The sequence below is a fragment of the Cyrtonyx montezumae genome, unplaced genomic scaffold, assembly GCF_038088225.1.
Source record: "Cyrtonyx montezumae isolate F1298 unplaced genomic scaffold, pur_monq_1.0 scaffold_7, whole genome shotgun sequence".
NCBI classification, from domain to species: domain Eukaryota; kingdom Metazoa; phylum Chordata; class Aves; order Galliformes; family Odontophoridae; genus Cyrtonyx; species Cyrtonyx montezumae.
The window spans coordinates 23,686,930-23,709,187 of NW_027072078.1; the positions used below are offsets into that span (position 1 = coordinate 23,686,930).

Below are 22,258 nucleotides of genomic sequence, written 5' to 3' on the forward strand. Positions count from 1 at the left end.
ATCAAAAGTGGCAGAAGGTGTCGAAAATTAAAAACTGGACATTGCATAAAACTGTACTTTTCAAGTACAGCTGTGCTAGAATGGTAATCATAAGAAAATCTACTAAGAAAGATTTTAATCTTGTGAGATTTTGAGTCACAGAATAGCTGAGGTAGAAAGGGACCTCAAAGATTGTTGAGCTCCAACCCCTCCTTGCCATGGACAGGGCTGCCACCCATCAGATTAGGCTGGCTGGGGCCCCATCCAGCCTGGCTCTGAATGCTACCTAGGGATGGACCATCCATAACTGCTCTGGCCAGCAGTACTCCAACTGGGGCCTCAAGGCAGAGCAGAGGTACGATCACTTTCCTCTTCCTGCTGGCCATCCCTTTTTTGATGCAGCCCAGGTTAACAGTTGGGCTTCTGGACTGTAAGTAAACTCTGCTGGCTCAAGTTCAGCTTTTCATCCATCAGGACCCCCAAGTCCTTTTCCCAAGCAATATTCTCAATGAGTTCTCCCAGTCTGTATGTAATCTGGGATTGCTCTGACCCAAGTGCAGCATCTAGCATGTGGCTCTGCTGAATCTCATTAAGCAAGTTCACATAGGCTCACTGTTAAAACTGTCAAGGTCTCTCTGGATGGTATCCCTTCCTTCTTCTGTGTCAGCTGCCCGCTCAGCTTGATGTTATCAGTACATCTGCTGGGAGCTACCACTCAATCCCACTGTCAGTGCCACTGATAACAATGTTGAAAAGTGCCGGTCCCAGGATGAAGCCCCAGGGGATACCACCTGTCCCTGGCCTCCACCAGCCTTCTCCAGCAACCAACCACAACCTCTGGCTGTAGTTACCACCCACTAACTCTTTATCCATCGAATAGTGCAGCCAACCATCAAATGCGTATTTCTCCCACTTGGTGATAAGGCTGTGGTACAGGACCACATCAAAGGCTTTGCACAAGTCCAGGTAAATGATATCCATTGCTTTTCCTTTGTTCATGGGTGACGTCAATCTGGAAGCCCTAAGAGATTTCTCAGCTGGTTGAAAATGAACAGTGGAGTCAAGAAAGAAGTTGATATTATGTAGGTTAAGCACCATGATCAAACTTAGAGCATGGAAATGTTCACGAGTGGCAGGTTAGAAGACAGATTTTCATATAAGTGTAGCACAAATACATAGAATAAAGCTTTTCTACATGGTTCTGTTACAAAGATCGCTTAAACAGCACCTAAATTCAAAAAAAGTACTGCAAGAAATAAGTCTGGATCTCCTGTCTCTAAGAGTTAGTATTGTTACTGATAATTTGATGAACAGCAGACAGAAGATGTTCTTCACCTTGTACCCTTTGTGGGTTTTTGCACAACTGGAGTATTGGGTCCAGGTCTAGGCTTCCCAGCAGAAGACAGACACAGATTTACGTGAGTCCGACAAAGGCCTACAAAGATGATTAAGGTCCAGGAGCGTCTTTCATATGAGAAAAGGTTGAGAGAGCTGGGCTGTTCAGCCTGTAGAAGAGAAGTCTCAGAGATTGGGATGTGCAATTCTGGGAAGGTATAAGGACTCTCCTTAGCACAGCTGTTGAATAAATCTTGGCAAATGAATTCCTGACACAGAAGAGAGAAGTCTAAGGAAATTCATTTAATATGTGAAGAAGAAACCAGATCTAGGATTAGGCTGAAATTAAAATGACTTTCTGGGATTAATTGTGTGATTCCTGGCACAGCAAGAAGATGTCCAATCAGCTGGATGAGCAAGTTTATGGCTCTAGTGCCATTACAGAAAATTATTGCTACGTTATTATTACTAATAGAAAATATCTAGAAACTTTGGAGAACAGAGAAAAAAATGGAGAAGGACATATCCATTAAAACTTGTCTAGAGACAAATCTGTGGTGTTCAGTGGAACTGAATGCCAAATCCCTAGAGATACATCTGGGCTTTCTGAGTTGCAAGAAACTTGTACTTGTAAAATTACTCCTATTTTTTGTGGCTACATCTAGTTTCCCCCATGAGGCTGAATTGCACCTTGTAAGTTTTCTGGTTACATGTTTCAAGGTCTTTGTGCTATTTTCCATCTGCTGGTTAGAAAGTCTTGGTTTTATTGATTTGTTATCTATAGCTGGAGCTTTATGCAGAGGTCAGGATATGAGCAATGCTTGTTTTCAGCACTACAGCTGAAACTTGACAAAATGAGATTTTAGTTCATCTCTGGCTTGGGCTGAAAAGCGTCAGGTCCCCAAACTTGCCCACAAAGATTTGAAAGCTTGCTGCATTTTTGAACAAACATGAGTTATAATTAAGGGGAAAATCAGTTCCTGTCTTTCTTTAACCTACTCAGTGCAAAACGCACTGATTTCATTATCTACAATTACATTGCACTAGTAGATATTAGAGAACATCTATTGTTTCTGTCTAGCTACCAGTCCTGGAGGCTTTGAGTGCTATTAATAAAGCATATAAATTGAAGTAGTGAAACAGATGGCAAGCTTCATATAGAGGTCCAATTCTAATGAAGGACTAAAATAATTATAACTAAGGAAACATTTAGAATCTTACTAGGAATGAATGGAACTCACATAAAATAGGACATAACCCGACAACAAAATAGAGGAGTTATAATTCCCAAATTTCTGGCAAAGTGTTCCCGGTCTTGTAATAGCAGTGTGAAAGGGTAAATACTAAAACCATACATGCAAAAAGCATGCAAAATTGTGCCCTCAGTGCTAAGTGTAACACAAATATTCCTTGCAGAATTCAAATAGAAAAGGATAGGAAGTGCACTAAGGGTAGAGAGGATGAAAGTTCACAGCGCTGTTCTTCTTATCATTAGGAAACAGAACTGGCTTCAGAGGAGCAAGTTACAGTCAGCAAAATGATATCATTAGGCCAAGATGCCACTCTGTGCAGTTACACAGGCAATATGAATCACTTTACTGGAGTGAGCAATGGGAGAAGCTAGCATTGCTGTGAGTATAAACAAGTAAAGCTGCCAAATATTTGTATAAGTAAGAGTAGTAGACTGCTTGGCATAACCCTTACAGCTAAATCAGCCACATACACACAAAAAACCAAACCCAACTCTATTAAAAAGCCAGCACACAACACAAGTTAACTCAAACACTATTATAAATGATGACTCAGGAATGTTTTTAGGAAAACCTACCTGTGACCTTGCCCAAAGTAAGTGATTTGATGGCCTTAAAATCAATCTCAGAAAAGTTGTGTTTGAGTTTGATAACTTGATCAACCTGGAAGAGGTCAGTAAAATTAGTTCATTAAAACAGCATGTAGACACACCTAGACCTTTGTCCTGCAAACTCATGGGAAGAATCTCAGCTGAAAATAATTCTGCCCCCAAGCATGACTCAGTTTCTAAAGATAGCAAAGTGAATATGCTTTGATTTTTTTCATGAGAAGCTGAAAGGTGCACAAGAATAGTCATATAAAGGGCTTTTGAAGAAACTTCCCCTGCAGAAAAGTTTAAATGTTCGACACTGAAATTCCCCTGCTTCCCAAAATCCTTGTCTAGGCACTTCAGGGTGCACAAAGGAGGCCTCACTATGAATGTACTGTGGAGAATTAGTTTTGCATAGAAGAAAACCATAGTGCAGCAGACAATAGAAGACTGCTACTTGAGGAGAACCCCGACAGTTAGGGTAAGCCTGCTTCCTAGAGAATCAAGCCTACTTATCTTAGTTGCTGTGTTAACCACGGATCATTTTACCATCCAGAAATGGAAATTGCAAAGGAAAGAAAAAGGATGGTACTCCATGTGCTTCTTTCACTTTCTCACTCTTTTATTAACACATGGCTTCTCTTCAGTCTCTGCCACTCTTCTCTGTTAAGTGGCTGTGGCCCAGACCTGACAAATTTGTTTTGTAATCTGAAGCGTAGTAATTAGCCTCAGAAGGAAAGCAGAATGAGCAGTGAGATGGTCCTCTTCATCCTGCCTTGGTAGAACAGGCAATACAAGGGAACAGGGCAAAGAAAAGATCTCACGTCCCATGGGGATCTAGCCCTGGAAACAAGCCATGACTTACCTGAATGATGAGCTCCCTGCCTTCTCTGTTGATCTTCACACGGTGCATCTCTCGGTTAGCAAAATTTCCAGAGTCAATTGTGAAGATGAGCAGTCCATCCTTACTCAACTTGTATCGAACCTGTAAACTTCCTTAAAAGCAGAAAAGAATTCTATAAAACCTGTGTCCACAATGAGATACTGTTCAATACCTTTACACAACATATAACTCATTTTCTTTTTATTATAGTGGAGAAACAAGGTTAAAAAGTCAAGAAACAGGTTGAGAAGAAATGAAAGAGTTCACACTTTAATGAAAAAAGAAACTCATAGAAGAGTTCTCCTTCTTACTAGCTAATAAACTTTGCTGTGGAGAAATAAATATAACTTAATTGAGTAACTGAGTATATCAAAGGAGAGCTTCTGTCCACAAGCCAGACCAAGCATGGCTACGGGAGTTGATCTTGGTACATTAGTCTGTGAAGGGTTGCTTCCACCAGATGGCATGCAGGTCTTGCACTGTTCTGGTAAACTAATACTTGTAGACTTTACTATTTCAAGTAAAGACATAACAGACAAATCAAAAGACAGTGAAAACTGTGACAGCTATAAATTCATTTCAAGCATTTAAAGGCCCAGACTTGTTATGATTTATATGTGATGCAAGAAAAGAAATATTGTAAAGGAAAAAAGACAACTTTGACCTTGGTTTTCTAAACTACTTGAAAAATAATGAATTCAAAACTGAATCTCAAGTATCTCTTTTAGTCTGTGTAGAAAAAAAAAATCTGATATAAACAACAGGAGTATAACAAATCAGAATGCATAAGAAAACAAGGAATTCAACATGATTTTTTATCTTTCACAAATGACTAGAGGAGCTACAGACAAAGTTTAGAAAGGAAAAACACATTCAGATAAAATCTTTTCAAGGTCACTTTTCTGTGAATAAAGCAGCAGAGAGAAAAAAAATATATTAAGCTTTTTCTGGGCACTTTTTATGTATTAGTGACTAAAATAGGTGGAACAATGGTGGAACTACAGAGTTAAAAAACCTCTCTAAGGCTACTTTGTTAGTGTCTCAAAGGAGAAAGCAAAGGACAGCATCACAACCTTGAGTGAAGGGTCCTTCATTCATTGCCTGTTCTGAAAACTACTGCAAAAACTCCCATCTATTTCAGCACTTACGTCAGCACAAAACCCAGACTCTATTCCAAGATCCACTAGGTTTTGCGGAAGGCTAGAGGCAAACATTACCAGTGCTGAATGAAGGGGACTGACTGACTCATTGTCACCAAGGGATGCTTTCACACAGCGTTAGATCTAAGACTGGCTTCAGAGTTTGCAGAGGCAATGTTTGTGTAGAAGTTGCAAGGCAGCATGAGAAGCCTGAGGCATGGCTGCACGAGAAGCCTGAGGCATGGCTGCACGAGCTGTCACGAGTGCGTGGTGCACGGTGACGTTATTGAGAGGCAACAAGGGGCTGCTCACCTTCACTGCATAGCATGGGCACAACTCCTCTTTTTAGCTTTGCAAATTCTTCTGCAATAAGGTTAGCTCTCCTGCAATAAGGTCAGCTCTCCTGTCCTACAGACTACTGCAAAACCACTTTATGAGTTTAAAACAACAAATAAATTTCCTGCAGAGGGGGAATTTTGCAACCTGTAAAACTCTGTAAAACTCACAGTTATCATTAATAATTCTTCCAGACTAGACCCAAAGTACGGTTAGGACCACAGAATTATTGAACGATTAAGGTTGGAAACGATCACTCATATCATCTCTCTTCCTTCGTTTCACCAGGATATTTGCTGCTCTGGCTCCTAAGAGCTGAACTTTTTTCTAACAGTCAGTACAATTCCATTTCAGCCACCACCTCTTAATGAGCTTTGCAGAACAGAGATGAAGTTACCAAAGATGAGAGGAACAATGATAACAGATTATTAGGATGAAGGTTTCTTAGCCGATTGAGAGGTCTACTGGATCAGGTGAGGTTTTAAAACAAAAAGGAAAAAAAAAAGATTTAAAGGCATTTTCTCACACATGGCAGAGGGGAATATTTTTGAAGAGATCAAGGTCAGTTATAGCTGCTAAATTATTCAGTGTGACATTACAGGTCCTGACTCAGCTGCCTAAATTCATACTGGAAAGCTCCCATCAGGGCCTCACAGCCAGGCCAAGGAGATGCTGTTTACCGCCATTCTTGTTTCACTTTTAGGTCCAATTGTAAACCATAATCCCATTTTCTTCTAGCAAATGAAAGATGCATCTGCAGGGAATAAAAATGTAAATGTCTTATAATCACTTTATTCCAGAAGGACATGAGAGAAGAAGCCATAGTGCAAAGTTAAGGGACCTTTTCAGACCTGCTTGCTTGGGCAGCAGAACAGTCAATAATAAGTGGAAAGGTTGTCTGACCCTGCACACCACAACTGAGATGACCACACCAAGTAAGCTGAAATGCATTGTGAAAGAAAAACAGATCGATTCTAACTGAAAATCATGTCCCAGAACTCTATCAGCCACTCATACCTCTTACCTGAAGCCTCTGAAAGGGCCTTAGTGCAGAAAATGGAGCATGACCTTGTACTAGTTGATTAGTTTGTAAATGTAAAAGCGCTTGTCTGCTCTTGTCAAATGCTACGGTCACACCAGCATATAAAATAAAAACTGTGCTACTATGGCCAGGCAATCAATGTAGAAAACAGTGCATTTGTGTTGAAAGATAGCCATCAGACATGTGACCTATCCCGACTCTCAGATAGGGATTTACCCCTTGTCTTACATCAGAGAAACTCAGAAACTCTATTTTAAAGCAGAAATCACCTATTCCATGCTGGGAGATACTGGAGAAGATTCCTGATGTCCACTGAGAACAGATCTCACCTATCTATTGTGGTATAATTTTACCTTAAATTGTGTAAAGAGATGAATGAGTAGCATCTCATTAAATTCCTTCAAATTCCAATAGTGATTTCTTTTTCTTTTGATTGCAGTTCTTCAGAATAATTCTATTCAAGTTGGCATTTTTCCTGCAGTCACCTCTGCATTAATATAAATTCGAAATACATGGGCTCATGTCTCCAGAGATGTTTGGGAATTTATATCAGTGTAGCTGAGAGCTGATTTTCATATGCACTCAGTATTAAAACTTTTTATGTTGACCGAACACACATTGCCATTTTGCTATTTGACAGGCAAAATAAATTGATTATTAATTAAATAGTTATTAAGCATTTTTTTTGTCCTCTGATTATTTAGTCTCCTCCATTCACATCATCCCAGTGTCACTAATCACAAATATCTGTGTACATAAACTAGCTCTGTTCTCAGTGTTGCATCATTTCTGCCTCACAATAGGGATTCACAATAACTTTAAGCAGTGCAGTTTCTGGCATTCTTGTTGCAGTTATGCTTGTCAACCTCTCTTCAGTTCCCCGTGTCTGGGCATGCACACCTGGAGTGCCATCATGCTCAAGCAATGCACTCCATGTTGTGTTTTCTTCCTTCTCTAATACGTGTGGAATTGCTGCAGGCAATTTCTATAAAGTCCATAAAAGAGAGTGGGAAGAAAAGAGAAAGGTATCATGGCTTAGGCCTCAGGCAGGGGAATTTTACAGGGCATATTACCCCAGCAGTACCAGGCAAGAGTAGATTCTCACCTGATTATTACAGCTTATTATTATTTTAGCTTTGAATTATTTAGGTAAATACCACGGAAGACTGCAGATCGGCATGGAGATGCACTGTGTTACCTTCAGAACAGCCTGACAGTGAAGCAGGTGTAGTTCAGCCAGCCACAGCATGACCTCTTTTCTCCACTTCTGCAGGAAACGAGTGTACATGGGCTGCAATGCTACTATGACTAGGCCACAGCCAGTATCAAAGATGGCTTGCTGCACACCGCTGTGGCTTTCAATCTGTAATCTACAGTAGTATAATCCACAAATGTAGGACTGAATGACATCGCTGAGCTCCTATCATGCAGCTACAGAGCCATTTCAATACGATTTCTGAGGGCTCCTCTTGTGCTGAGGAAGTTCTAGGAAAGAGAGACCAAAGGGCAGTATTTATGCTGTCCCATGCTGGTGAGTAGGTAGGGGATGCTGCTTCTGAAACAGAACTCTCAAGAAACTGTTACAGTGGTGATAGAGGCCAGGGTTAGTTCTTGCTAGCAGTGCACTAATGATCAGTGTCAGCATAACCAACCACCAGTCCGCCACAGGAATAGCATGGTGCTTTCCAACTGCTTCTGTCTTTTTGCTGAGGATGAGAAAGATGAAGTAGGAGCTCCTGAGGCTACTGGTAATACAGGGATACTATGCTGGTACAGACACTTCAAAGTGCTCAGCCTGAAGAAAAATGTTACTCATAAGCCAGGCTCTTGTCACGCATGTCACCAGGACTACAGGTCTTGTGTCATTTTGTCATGAAGAACCAAACAGCAAGAAAGGGAATGACATGCCCTTGGGGTCTGAGACTTCTCTGCAGGACTTTCATTTATAGAAACAGGTTTTAAATGAGCCCAGATTGAGCCCAACATCTATAACAACTTCAATAGCAGTTTTAAATGACTTAAACTGGCTAGAGCAGCTGGCAAGAAATCTTGCAGCCCTCAGAGAAGCTGAGGTTAGTCCAGGGAGCACATGTAGCTGGCATATGTAAAACATACAACTTTATCACCATCATATAACTCAAGGAAGAGCCATCTAAATCAGGGCAGCTGACAAGTCCAGTTTGAGAGAAATAGGTATTAGAAAATCAAACATTTTATTAGGATGAGGACCTTAGAATATACTTGTATGTCCCCCTGTAACAGAGCACCCAGATATTAAGGACCAACAGCACCTCATACAGTTATCTCAAACTTGTAGTTTTTCACTCTTGACCAACAGTGAGGTATTAAGAATGCTACCCCTACCCACCTTCAGCATGTATCAGAGCTGCTGCTAAATGAGAAAAGAAAGAAGGAAAGCACCAATTAAACAACTGGAGGGAAACATTAGTGAGGCTACTAATATTGCAATTATGAAAAAATTGAAGTATTTAGCCCAGAAAGCCATCTGAAACTCATAATGTGGAAATGTTGTTTGTTCATTGCTGATTGTAGGATATCAAATGACAGTTTTCTGTCATCTCTACCAGGAAATACCTCTCTGGCAACTTGCACAACTTCAGTGTGCCTCTTGGTAGCCTAGATATTTAAAAACGTCCGACTGCTTTCTTGGTTAGGAGCAGCTGGCTAAGAAACCTGCTCCTTAATTAGCAGCTTCTCCTCAGGGATATTTACTCAGTAAATTTACTCTTCAGTGGAAGTGCTGCTGGTAATTCAAAGAACAGGACCCATCTCTTCAGCGTCCACTGACTTTTAACTAAGAAAGTACTTGCATATATTTAGAAGGTGACTCTTGCTATTTGGTTTGCTCAGAGAAAGCAAAGAGGAGAAGCTGCCAAATCTTTTTGCTGTTATGATTGGTTATGTACAGCATTGGTTTGGATGAATATGTTTTGTAGGGTTAAAAAATAAATAAATCAAAACTCACAATTCTTGGTAATCATCTCTCAATAGCAGTAGAAAAAAGGTTCTTATTTGAATGCTTCCCATTCAAAACTTTCCACTCAAAAACACTGAGGACTTATGGATCATCTTCAAGCTACATATTGGTAACATACTTTCACACTGCATTTCTTCAATTCAGGGAAAAAAGAAAAGCACAAAAAACAGAGCTTGTACCAAAACAAGAAATAAGCCTAAGAAACCACTCACCCTCCTCTAACAGAAAAACAAACCAAAAAAACAGGAAAAGATTCTGCCTGAAAGTCCTCCATGGCCTCACTTTACTTTGCAATTCTGCTAGGCATCTGGAGCCAGACTGAGAACATCGCTAAAATGTCAGCAAATGTGGCTAGTTCCCTTATGTGACCAACAAATGACTATAACCTTGGTAGGAATCTCATTCCCACCATCCGCCAGTTGGCTCAACGCAGGCTGACCAGCAATTAAAAAGGAACTGGCAGATGCTTCTTGCTCCAAAGCTACAAAATATTGCAAATATTGAAATATTATAGGTCTAAAAGACGACAACAGTCAAAAGAGCTCATCACACAGTGGCTTATACACCAAGGTCATTCCAGGGATTTTAAGGAAAATGTTCTAAACAGAACAACCCACATTCAAGCCTGTATGGCTGGAACTATAGTGGGAACAGGGAGAAGCAATGGATGTGGAATAATACCAATCACCACTCCACCAGTTTGACTCATACATAGCAGTGTATTTGTATACCCTAGAGACAAAGGGCATAGCACTACCACCACCTCTGGATCTAACAGATTGATGCCTGCTGACATATTTTTCCTTCTTTGTGCTAAAGTTTATCCATCAGTGAATTAGATGAATGCTCATATCCTTCAGAAAATTACAGGAAACCTCTGGATAAGCAGCAGTTTCAAATAATATTATTAGTCATTAACATCATTTGTCCATGTCTAGCTACTTCTTGGTGAAGGACTGATTACATTTTCTTTTACATTGTGTTGCAACATTAATTACTATTTTTCCCCAAAGGTAACTCAATGTAGAAGAGCTCAGAACACCAGATGCAGTTAGATCTCTCTGAAAATACATGCTTTCAGATTGTAAGATTTATTCTGTAAAATTTTAATTTATATCTCTTCTACCCTTTCTTTGGAATTTTAAAACAATTTAAGACCCTCCATTAACAAAAGCCATCGGTATAATCTGATGCTTAGATCTCTCTTCCCATCATTAAACACACACTGGATACCATTAGTCTTCTCATAGTCAGACACACAGTAGGCCCTACGGTTTACTCATCTTATCTTGCCAGGCTTTGATCTTACAGTGTACTTTTCATTTAAGGCTACTGTAGCAGCCAGGATTGCAGGAAGAATATTTCTCTCTTATCCACTGAATTATATTCCACAAGTTCAACTCATGTTTGCAAATTACGCACATCACTAAATCTGCACGACCACCTCACAGGCAAAAAAGACTGAGACAGTCTGCAGTGATACTCTGAGAAATTAATGCCATCCTGCCCTCACCAAGATCCTGGTTCATGGTTTCCATTCTCCTCCTAATATCTTCCAGCCATTCCTGTTTCTGTTGTTTGTCAGTCCAGGTAATCTGTTCACTCATGGACTTTTCTCATAGTGACCTAACAGCTGTAATGTTTAGCAACAAGAAAATGGAAAAAGGTAGTCTGAACAGAGCAGATAAAAAAGAAAATCAATTTGAGTGCTATATGATGTCTGTGGAACAGGAGAGTAAGCAATAATCTCCTAAATAAAACTAGAGAAAAATAATCATATGCCTCTTTTCTCAAACCTCTTTTATATTCCTAATGCATACTAAAGATAGAACAGAACTTTGTGGATTAATGACTTTCTGGGGTTAATGATCCTTGTTTGTGTTAAGCTCTAACAGCACTGCCTGCTGGTCATGAATCTCTTGAAAATGTTCTGCTTCTCTGGTAAATAAGTCCATCTGAGCACTGCCTAATTCATGAGTTTTACCATCCTCTGTGACTGCAGAAGTTAAATCCTCTAACCTGAAACCCTCTCTTGATTATAGCAAACTCTCAAGGGATATGTTTGAGTTTCAGATAACAGTCCTATTACAAGAATCATATAATGGCAGCATTGTCTTTTCTGTAGCAAAATGAATGGTTATACAGGTATATGTTCACTGTTCTATCTTCTGGAAACACACAGAATCACAGAATGGTTGAAGCTGGGGGAGAGCGGGAGGTCATCTGGTCCCAACCCTACTGGAGCAGGATGGTCACAGCTTGCAGCCCAGGGCCATGTCCTGGCAGCTTTGGAGGATCACCAGAGAGAGACTCCACATCAGTCTGTTCCACTTCTGTCAACCACACAGTGTTTCCTGCTGTTCAGAAGTAACTTCCAGTGTTTCAGCTGTGCCTACTGCATTTGTGTCCACTAGGCACAAATGAAAAGAGACTGGCTCTGTCCTCCTTGCACCTCTGCTTCAGGTATTAATCTCCAGGAGATAAAGATCTCCTTCTAACAGAAGGGAATGTCTGTTTTCTTTCTAGCTGATTATCTGCAGACATTGGTCTAGGGTTTTATGCCAGATACCACTAAGTTCAAAGTCAGTCTCTATATATGCAGAGCACAGGTCAATTATTGACTGCATGCTCAGCACTTTCTGCTCAGTGTAATCCAATTATAGTTCTCTTGTTTTTCCCTGCTGGGTCTCCAGAAAATCCCTTGACCCTTCAGCACAGTAAAATGATCTTTGTAAGTACAAATATGTCCATGAATGGAGATAATGAGATAGATCTTTCAATTCTTTTCTCTTGGAAAGCAGATAAAGAAATCTGCCAAAGCCCTTGGCTGAATGACTCATTTCAAAGAAGTCTTATACAGAGACTTCTGAGTGCCATGTTCTAAAAGAAAGCAGAACAAAACACAATAAACAAAAAAGGCTTTGGGTGCCCAGTCCAGCTATTGTCTTTTTATTGCTGGATTTGAACTGAAAACTAATCAGCATTTCCATTTTCTGTGAAGTGTGCTCACATCAAGGAATCACCCGAGACCAGAGATGTTTCTACCACAGAAGTTTCTCTAGTTACATAAAGAAGATCACCTGCCACTCAATCCTTCCTACTGCTTGTGTCACAGACAGCATCCCATTTACAGCCATTCAGGGACAATTTCTTTTATATTCCTGATCAAATTCTCACTACTCTATTTCCCACTAAATAACAGAAGATTTCAGGATCAGCATCAGTAATTGCTTGGAAAGATCTTTAGAAAATGTATTGTCATATCTGCCACATGAAAGAATTTAATGGTTGTTACCTAGAGCTTTGACAAGGAACAATACTTAGCCTACTCACAGAGTTGCTTGAGGACTAGTCTCCACAACAAAGCTGTCTTCCACACTCCCCTGTTCCTGATCTGTTAAAAATAACTATATCTGAACCTTGGCATCATTTCCATTTCACAGTCACATAAATTGTGCAGGTTGTTCAATGGGTGCTGAAACTCTTTAAGCCAGAAGGTGTTCTCAAAGAATAAAACTATTGCACTAGCAGTAACTTACCCTAGAAGGGCTTTCTGCAGCACTTACGTTCCATATATCTACATCCCCAATAAAAAAAAAAAAAACAACAACACCACATGCAGTGGTATATCCCCAAGAACCAGAAAAGACTTGAAAATCGCCACTAAAACCTGTTTTTCCTACTTTAGCTTTGCCCTGTTGGCCCTCAGGAGTGTACAGCATGAACAGAATAAAAAGATTATTTGCCTGAAAGAATGAATGAGTTCCTTTGTCTGCTTCTATCTCTGAATGACAGTCTTCACTTTTGTTTGAGAAAAATTGTTGGAGATGCAGCACAACAGACTTGCAAGGCAAAAGCAAGGAGAATTTACACACCTTCAACAGAAAGGCAGAATGTGCCTTTCTGAGAAAGAAGAATGTGACAGTAAAATTAGTAGCTTATTAAAAAGTAACTTCTTAGTTATGATGACTTTTTTTTTTTAATGTGTGTTAAATCATTCCACATCTATTATAGCAGCTGGTTCGTTTTCCTATTTACTTTAAGCATTGGCTGATTTCAAGACCTTTTAGGAGAGAACGCTAATGTTGATCTAGGCCCTGCTTTATATGTACTGCATATCTCAGACCTCACTGAATAACTTCACAAGATGTTTTCATTTGTACTTTTGCTTGTCATGTGCTTTTTTCTTGTCTTTAATCTTTCCAATGCAATTCCAGAAACTTGCTTTCCAAAATAGAGAACGGAGCTCACTCTAATGGCAATAGGTCCTCTCATTGAGGTAGAAAGAAAGGACTCAAATTGTTTAGTTTCTTAGGAGGTCAGATAATAAATTTAGATAAATTTTCAATCACTCTAGGATAGTTTGAGATTCTCTCTCTTTTCTTTGATGATAACTTTCTGCTCTTTTTCTAGTTTGGAATCAGAGAAATCCAGCCACACTGAGAGTCAAAGGCATGGGGAAACATTTTCTAGAAAACATACTTTATCATATTCACGTTGCATATGATTCCTTCCAGGGAGAAAAACGAACATAGAAGGGAGAGGCACTAACAATTACTATCCTAACGTATCCCCCTCCCCACCCACCGCAGTTACTATCTTTAGGTATCAAACTGTGTGCATTATAATACAAAGTTATTGGTAATTTACTGAAATCATGTAAATTAGCTAAAATGTACAGTGAAAATTCAGCCCAAGAAAGACAGAAAATTCTTGGCAGTAGCTTCCCATGACGTGAATAACTTCTGTGGACTGACACACTGAAAAGGCTAATTAGAGCTGTTTAGCCATTTTCTGTAGCCTGGTAATGGGCACTGTTATTTGAAAGTTCTACAGCACTGTTATTACAATTACTGCAGTACTGTTAATCTTCTGGATGTGGGATCAGCGCAACAGTGACAGCAAGGAAGCAGGCTCTTCTCCCCTAAAATAGGCCCAGTACCCAGCAGAGATGATCTCCAAGTGGTGATCAGCTGTGTTTGCACAACACTGCGGTAGCATCAGTGCCCTTCTGTAATGTTGGTATTGCTAAAGAGCTATTCATAAATGGACTGGACTTTCACCAGTCATTACTGTGACAACCCTGGAGGGTACACCCACCACAGCGATTCTGCTGCACCATAGCCCTGTCCGTAGTCACAAAACAGTCAAGTTATTCAGACACTTCTCAAGTGTGGAAGATCACAAAGCCCATGACCTTGTGTCACTGCTCATAAGAGAGCACAACTTTGTGAAGTATGAATATCTTTCTTCCTGCTAATTAATTAAACCAGATTCCTCCCTATTTGATTGTAATCTTTTGATTAATCAGTGTTGAAAGATACAGGGGCTCAAGGGCATATATCCTCTGGAAAAAAAAAAGCTAGAAAAAGTCCTTTTTAGAATAGCTATAAGTTAATATTATGTATACATCAGTATACAACATATATTCATTTGAAATTTAAGAATCCACTGATATAATAGATAAAACTGGAGAGAAGACAATGCTAAGTTATTGCATATATTTTCTAAGGAATATATGTGATTTAGAAGAGTAAATACTAATGGCAGACAGATTCTCAACTGAGTTATCTTTAAGAACATCAATTTTTGAAAACTTGCCTGTAAGATTTCATGGCATGAACTGACCAGATGAAATAGGAACAATACTGCAATATATTCTTTGGTGATAATTGCTTATATAAATATTAGTTTGCAGGTACTACAGAGCATCTAATTTTAGAGAAAGAGGTCATCTGTATAGATCTGGATTGACACTTTGTATATGCTGACACATGATGACACCCAACATCAGTTGTATCTTTACCTCCTTCTGAGCACCTCTAAGACACCAAGCACTGGAAAAGCTTTCTGTCTGATTGACAATGTGTTGCATTAATAAAGCAATGACAGAGAATGAAGAGACTTTATTTTCATTCCTAACCCTGAAACTGACCTAATGGATAACTCTAAGTAAACCATTTTACAGCCATACTTCTAGTGTCTCAATCAATATGTAAGTTCTAATGATGTGCCCTCCTTTACAGTCTGACAGTGGAAACTGCCTTGGGGTTAAATGTTATTATTTATTAATTTTACCAAAGCCAATTGATTTTACAGGGAATATTTCATACCTGACTATACAAGCTGTCTACACAAGTTCATGACCAACCCTTGAAGTTAATTTTACTTCTTTTATGTTAAATATTTAACATGAGCGGCTTAAAATACCAGGAATATTTTTCTTAGTGTTATTTTTATTAACCACTATTTTGCACAGTATTTTTGTGGATAATGGAAAAGAGGAATAACAGAATATCTCATTAGTAGCTTGAAAAATACTTCAAAAAGTGAGCTCGTGAAGCATTAAAATATATATGTAGACATACTGTTTTCTAACAAGTGGAAAGAGTCTTAGGATTATGTCAGCAAACACTACTACCTGTATCTTGAATGACAATGTCTGTTTCATCAGGAGACTAACATTCATGTAACTATCAGTTATCCATCATGGATCTACCTAAGTCCGATTATACTCTGCCAGGTTGAGCAAATACCTTGAAAATGAGCCAGTAAGAGAGAAGGAATTGCACTCACTTTTAATGCTACAAAGAACATTACTATTCATAGTCTAGTAACTTTATGGCAAGCATAAACCTCTTGGAGAAAGAAAGAGTAACACATCTTAACATTATTTTCATTGGAATAATTTCAATTCCAACAAGACTAAAAAATAAGGGGATATGAGGTTTTTTAAAAAATTATTAAATTTGTGACAAAATGCAGAGAATATACATAACTAAAATGACTGTCTTGACAGAAAGACACAGAAGCAGGCACAGAGCAACCCTGAAAGAGACTTTCAGGACATAATCAGGGTCACCTAGTTATAATAATAATCCTTTGAGCTACCAGGATTTTGGAACCTAGCAGCTCACCGACCCTTTAATGTTATCTTCATTTCACAAGTGATTGAAGGGAGGTACAGAGATGAGAAAGACACCTGTCTGAATTGATTCCTGATTCTGAGTGTGCAGAGAGCTGCTCCATATAACTTAAAGATGGGCTGAGAATCTGCATGTCTTTCTGAACCAAAGAGGAGATCTGCAAAGTGTGCAGCTGCCAAAATGCAAGACTTACTGTAAAATCTCACTGAGCTGTTAATAGAGACCTCAGTGTCCTGATCCCAGTTCCATCCCCAACCACAATTTAAGAGTTCCAGACTCCAGAACAGAGACCTCACAACTGCAGCTTACTGTTGATAGTATTTAATCAGTAAACTGCAATTGGCTCATGTTTCTAAGGTCATTTCACACTACATTACAATGATCTGAATGAATATTACTTTTTCATTCACTTGAAGGCTATTTCTGATTGCCTGATTGGCATAAGGAGACCCGAGTGCAACTGAGAAGAAAATCCAAGCAAAAAGAAAATGCCTCATCAGGAACTAACCTCTCCAACCTTGAATCTACACACTTGGATATTCATATATCTAAAAATTATGAACACTGGTACTTGCCTTTGAGAGCACAGTGGAGATGTATGTCACAGATCGGATGGAAGAGGAGAAAGGTTTCCTTGGGAGACCCACTGCACTGTTGCTACTTCACTTGGGGGAGATGGGTCCAGGATATCTGGATGCTCATTCCATGCCAGCTCAGATGCTGGCCACGTAACATAACCAGGACATAAGCATACTACGAAGTCCACACAGACAATAAAAGGTGTTGCTTTCCCCCACCCCCTCTTCAAACATTAAGTACTTGAGACCCTAGCTATTAAGATATTTGTAAAGTTTCGCTGTGGTCTGGGTCATTCCGTCAAATGTGCACATTCAAGTACATAGCATAAACTTTCTATTGTTCTGCCACAGGCTGGTGACTAACCAGTAAGCTTACTCATCACTTCCAGTGCTCCAGCGCCTCGTAACTCTTGAATAATTCATCCCCCTTTGAGTAGAATGATGTGTCCCTGGACTGAGTTTTGTGAATGCACTACGAGGACCCAGGAGCCAGATTCACACTGAGAATACATATGGTCTATGTCCCTACAATCTTTACATCTTTTCAGAAAGTCCCCATACCGCATATCTGCTAATAGCCAATGGAATTACATTTTGTGTTCTTGACTGTGAACCTAGAAGATCTAGACATTCTCTGGCTTTAATATTCACAGCTACTGGCCATATTCCATTGGAACAATGTAGTGAAGAACAATAAACAAGGCAAGAAAGGATGTGAAAAATAAAATGATAATATATTCCTGCACCAAGTATTGTTGTACAGTCATGGAAATTCTCATTCTCTTACCTTGGAGACCTAATGGATCTCACTGTGGAATAAATAGCAAGGAATTGCCATTGTACAGTCCTGCCAAATGGAAGTCAAAGCATGCTTCAAACCCCAACAACATAATTATTCAAAGACCAATTAGGAAAGTGTAGCAGTGAATGCCAAATAAAACGACATAAACAAGACTGATGGTTATTTGCACGAGCTGAATACCACAAAGCTGATAAAGTTGCAGATTACGTTCTCTCAAAAAACACAGTCACACAGGTCTCAATATGATAGAAAATCGAGAGTACTTACCATTCTTGGAGAGAATCACAGCCAAATATTCATGGAAGTAGGTGTTGATGTACAGCAGAAGGCTTGGAGCATGCGCCGTAAGAAAACTAAATGCAATATTTTCCTTGGACATGATGGCATCCACATAAATGGCAGAACTTGAAGTGCTTGCATTTTTTGTGACAGGATAAGGTTCTTGGAAAACATAGGTAATAGAAGTGCCGGCTTCAAATAATGCAGAAACCTCTGAAAGAATATTTAAACCAAGGGAACATTTTCAGCTACTGCATTTTCAGATGTTCCAGACAGGTATGCACACAAACTGGCTGCCTCAGAAAAAGAACACTGCAAAATGCTCTTCACCCAGCTGACATTACCATTCCTTGATTTGAATGAGCAGAAAGCCCTTCCTCACAGACTGTATCTGACAAAGATAAGGGCAGTATATGTGGTCAGGTTTATATATTCAACTATTATAGTGCTTGAATCACTGCTCTACAAAATAGAACAGACCAAGAAGTTTGTCAGTCAAATAAATGATCAGTTTTACCATCTTCTGACAGTTAATTTGGAAGGCAATATTCTGTCTTCCCCCCACAGAAAAGACAACAACATAATTGTCCTTTCCAGTCTTCTTTTTAAGCAAAATCATCATTAAAGCAACACATTAATCCAAAGAAAGTCACTGAGGGAGAGTAGCAGCTCCAAGAGAAACATGTCATTGGATGTTCAGAACACAAGAACTCACACTTGTGTTTTCAGTACACACAACATAATTTGACCACAAAATATATGCACGTGACAACAGCTGTTTTCCAGTAAAGCAAATCGACCTCTATAGCAGCATCTCCTAATGGGATACTACATGGTTATTTACTATGCCTCTTGTGACATTGGTGTCAAATCTTCAGCTCATGTAAGTGGGCACAGTTCCACAGACTTCAGTGTAACTAAGCCAATTTATACCAGCAGATGATGTGACCCACTTAGTCAATCTGTTGCATTTGTAAGATAAGGGATAGTCACATGGAAATTAAAATACTAGCACTGCAACTTGCTGCTGTGATAAGAATGATTTTGGTAATTTCTTCTTTTCTCAAAGAGCACGCTATCAAAATGGGATACTCTTTTATTTGCCCCACTCCTATTTCAGAAGTTGGCAGTGCCTCCTGAAAGCCAGCAAATAGGTTCAGTGTGGACATAATCCTCATAAAGTGAATCATATAAATCATTTTTTTTCCCTATTTTTAACACCTGGACCAAGTTATATGCAACTGAATAGAGGAATCGTAGTGTGATACAGTTGGCAAAAATAACAGTACAACTAGCACCATTTTAATTTCTGAGGTCAGTACTGAAGTCATCAAGAGGAGGAATTCAAATCCACTTAACATAAACACTTAGCAGAGCTCAAGGGAAAGCTCATATTAGAGCACCCTCTTGTAGTGTGGTGGACAACAAGCTGTTGTAGGTGAAATTGTGTTACAGACATTTAGAAACCACTGTAGACTTCAGATCAGAGCTCTTTGCCTACCTTCCTTGCAGAAGGGCCCTTCATAGGCTGAGCTGGTGCAATCACAAGAATATCCATTATACTTCTCTACACATTTTCCTCCATTATGGCACAGGTTACCATAACTACTGCAATGTCCTGGACATCCAGGTTTAACACCAGGAGTCATTTTAGCTCTTTCTTCAAGGTCAAGTTTCTGCCCATTTAAATGCAGAGATCGAATGCATCCCAAAAAGCCCTTTTGTCTGGAAGCTGTTCCTCCTGAAACAGACAAGGAAAAAAACAAACATGCACTCATTGAAGAGTTCACAAAGCAATCAAAGCCCTGAAGATACAAATACAGACATAGAAACAGGAATCCATAGAATTCTAAAATATTACCTATTATGAATCGGTGCACACTGTAGCAATAGATGGGCATATGGACAGCCCAGGAAACTAAGAGCCTCTTCCTTTAAGAAAGGACTAAACTGTGTGTAACTTTCTAGTTGCTTTTAACTTTTCCACCTCGTTTACCACCCTCTTAGGTATTTGAACTGCAAATTCATTTGGGAAAATGTTTTTTTATCATATGTCTGCTTATCATCTAAAACATGAGAAATTTAAAACTTGGTTGCTGTAGTACAAATTATAAATAACATCCTAATCCCAAAAGCATACGAGTTGCACATGCTGATGAGTCCAGATAGCATGGATGAATCATGTTCAACACCAGGTTTGCTGGCTGAAGGGAAATGAGTCAGAATTTATGCATGACTGATCAATCTGATGTTGCACGTGAATGTTTGCTGTAGGCAAAAAATGTGAGTTTGGGTTACAGCTGCAGTTTATTACAATTGTTAAACCCAACTGCATCTCTTCATGAAGAACAAAGATGTATGGATTTTGGGAAGAGCATGGTCTAGTCTTGACAGGCTAACTATGTTACTACCAACCCACTGAATTTGCTAATAGTGAAAACAGTTTGCCTTAAGAGGTGGTCTCTCACAAAGATTATGATTACTGATGATTAAGAGTGTGAAAATATCGATACCTTTATAGATATCTCTATATATGTATCTCTATATATGTAGGCTTTGTTTGCCAGCTGGCAATGCTTTGCTTTTGAATGCACTGCAATTTTGATTGCTCCTATGAAATCTAACTCCAGCCCAAGAGTTGATAGCACTTGTAGGTCTGAAATGCTAGTTTTACTGGTAATGCACCAAAAACAAAGTAAAAAGTAGGAAAGAAGTTATCTTTCCAAGTTCTTCTTATAGGAGTTTGTTCTATATCAAAATACATGAGATAACAGATCTTTTGATGAGGCCTTGCAGAAGAGCATCTGTTCTTTCATAAACTGTTTAATTAAAGCCAGACTTCTGCAAACTATGAGAATGAAATAGCAGTCTGAGAAGCTATCTCACCAAAACCCTACTGTTCTGCCATATTATTCTGACATACTTTTCTATCTGATTGTCTTAATAGCAGAAATACTGGATTTGAAATAGAATAACTAAATTCTAGATAGCATGTGTGAGACAGATTTACTTTGCACTAAGTTTATGATGCCCTTCTCAGTGAAAAAAATATGTTCAAAATCTTCCTTAGCCAATTACTCTCTCCAGATAAACAAATGTTAGCTCACTTATTTTAAAGGCGCCCTCAAGACAACAACGGGGCCTTTTGCATTTGCTGCATTGTGCATACAGGATCCTTTTCTTTTGAGATTTTGTTGCAAAACCAAAACATCACACAAAAGTTTTAGTAATTTCCTTGTAAGGAGGAATATTATTTCTTTCTTTGAAGTCACTAGCTCCTCTGTTTTCTTTTGCACAGGAAGTAACCACAAATACTACAAGGACAAGTGACAGTGCGTTATCCAAAAGGATGTCACTCATTTTAAATAGAGTGACAGTCCATTGGTCCACTGAAAGGAAGGATTTTTGCCTGTCCCTTCAGATCAAGTCTTATGCCAAACTGGCCTACTGCTGCACAGTTTGGTCAAGCTGACATTATATAGCCTGCAAACTTGTTTGGGATTTGCTTTTTCTACTTTATTTTTTTTTAATTTACCAGAAGAAGCATAACATGCAAGGATATCCATGGATTATTAGCAGCATGAAGAAGTTAGATTCCTCTAAAAGAAAGTGAGAGATGGGTTTCCAACTCCTTTAGACCGCTTTAGTATTTCAACTTGTTTGATTTTAAGTAATCCTCAACATACTGCAATGAAAATTCATTTCTCCCCTTCACTTTGCATGCACACAGCTATCTCAGAAGCCTTTCACATACTCCAAAGTGTGCCAGAGCTGGCCTTAAACAGGCTGTTTTTATTCTAAATTATTTTAACAAGAGCAGTCATAGAAAAATGCTTTCTAGATAAATACAAGGGCCTTGAGAATTAATTACACGATAAACAGTTAATTGTACAAACTTTACTGAATCTACTCTTACTGACTATGCATAACTGTTTTCCCTTAACTGCAAGAAATTATAATTTAATATAGTCAGACTATATTAAGAAATGGAATAAAAATAAGAATTGTGATTTTGAACCCAGTCATAATGTGTTGCTATGGGTACAAGGGAGTTAAAAAGAGAGAGATTAGATTTGTACAGTTCCGAGTCCCCTCATTTTGCTTTTATCTCCAGGTAAAAA

General features: G+C 39.0%; 1 protein-coding gene across 1 annotated transcript in view; it reads right to left on the reverse strand.

The window, feature by feature from the left end:
• CNTNAP5 (contactin associated protein family member 5) overlaps positions 1-22,258 on the reverse strand; it is a 196,581-nt gene that overhangs the window by 9,397 nt on the left and 164,926 nt on the right. Inside the window, exons 19-22 of the mRNA XM_065751312.1 lie at positions 19,639-19,878; positions 18,126-18,350; positions 4,020-4,150; positions 3,143-3,227 (exon numbers count right to left, since the gene is read on the reverse strand). Coding sequence (XP_065607384.1) covers positions 3,143-3,227; positions 4,020-4,150; positions 18,126-18,350; positions 19,639-19,878 — 681 coding nt within the window. The remainder of the gene's footprint in view (positions 1-3,142; positions 3,228-4,019; positions 4,151-18,125; positions 18,351-19,638; positions 19,879-22,258) is intronic.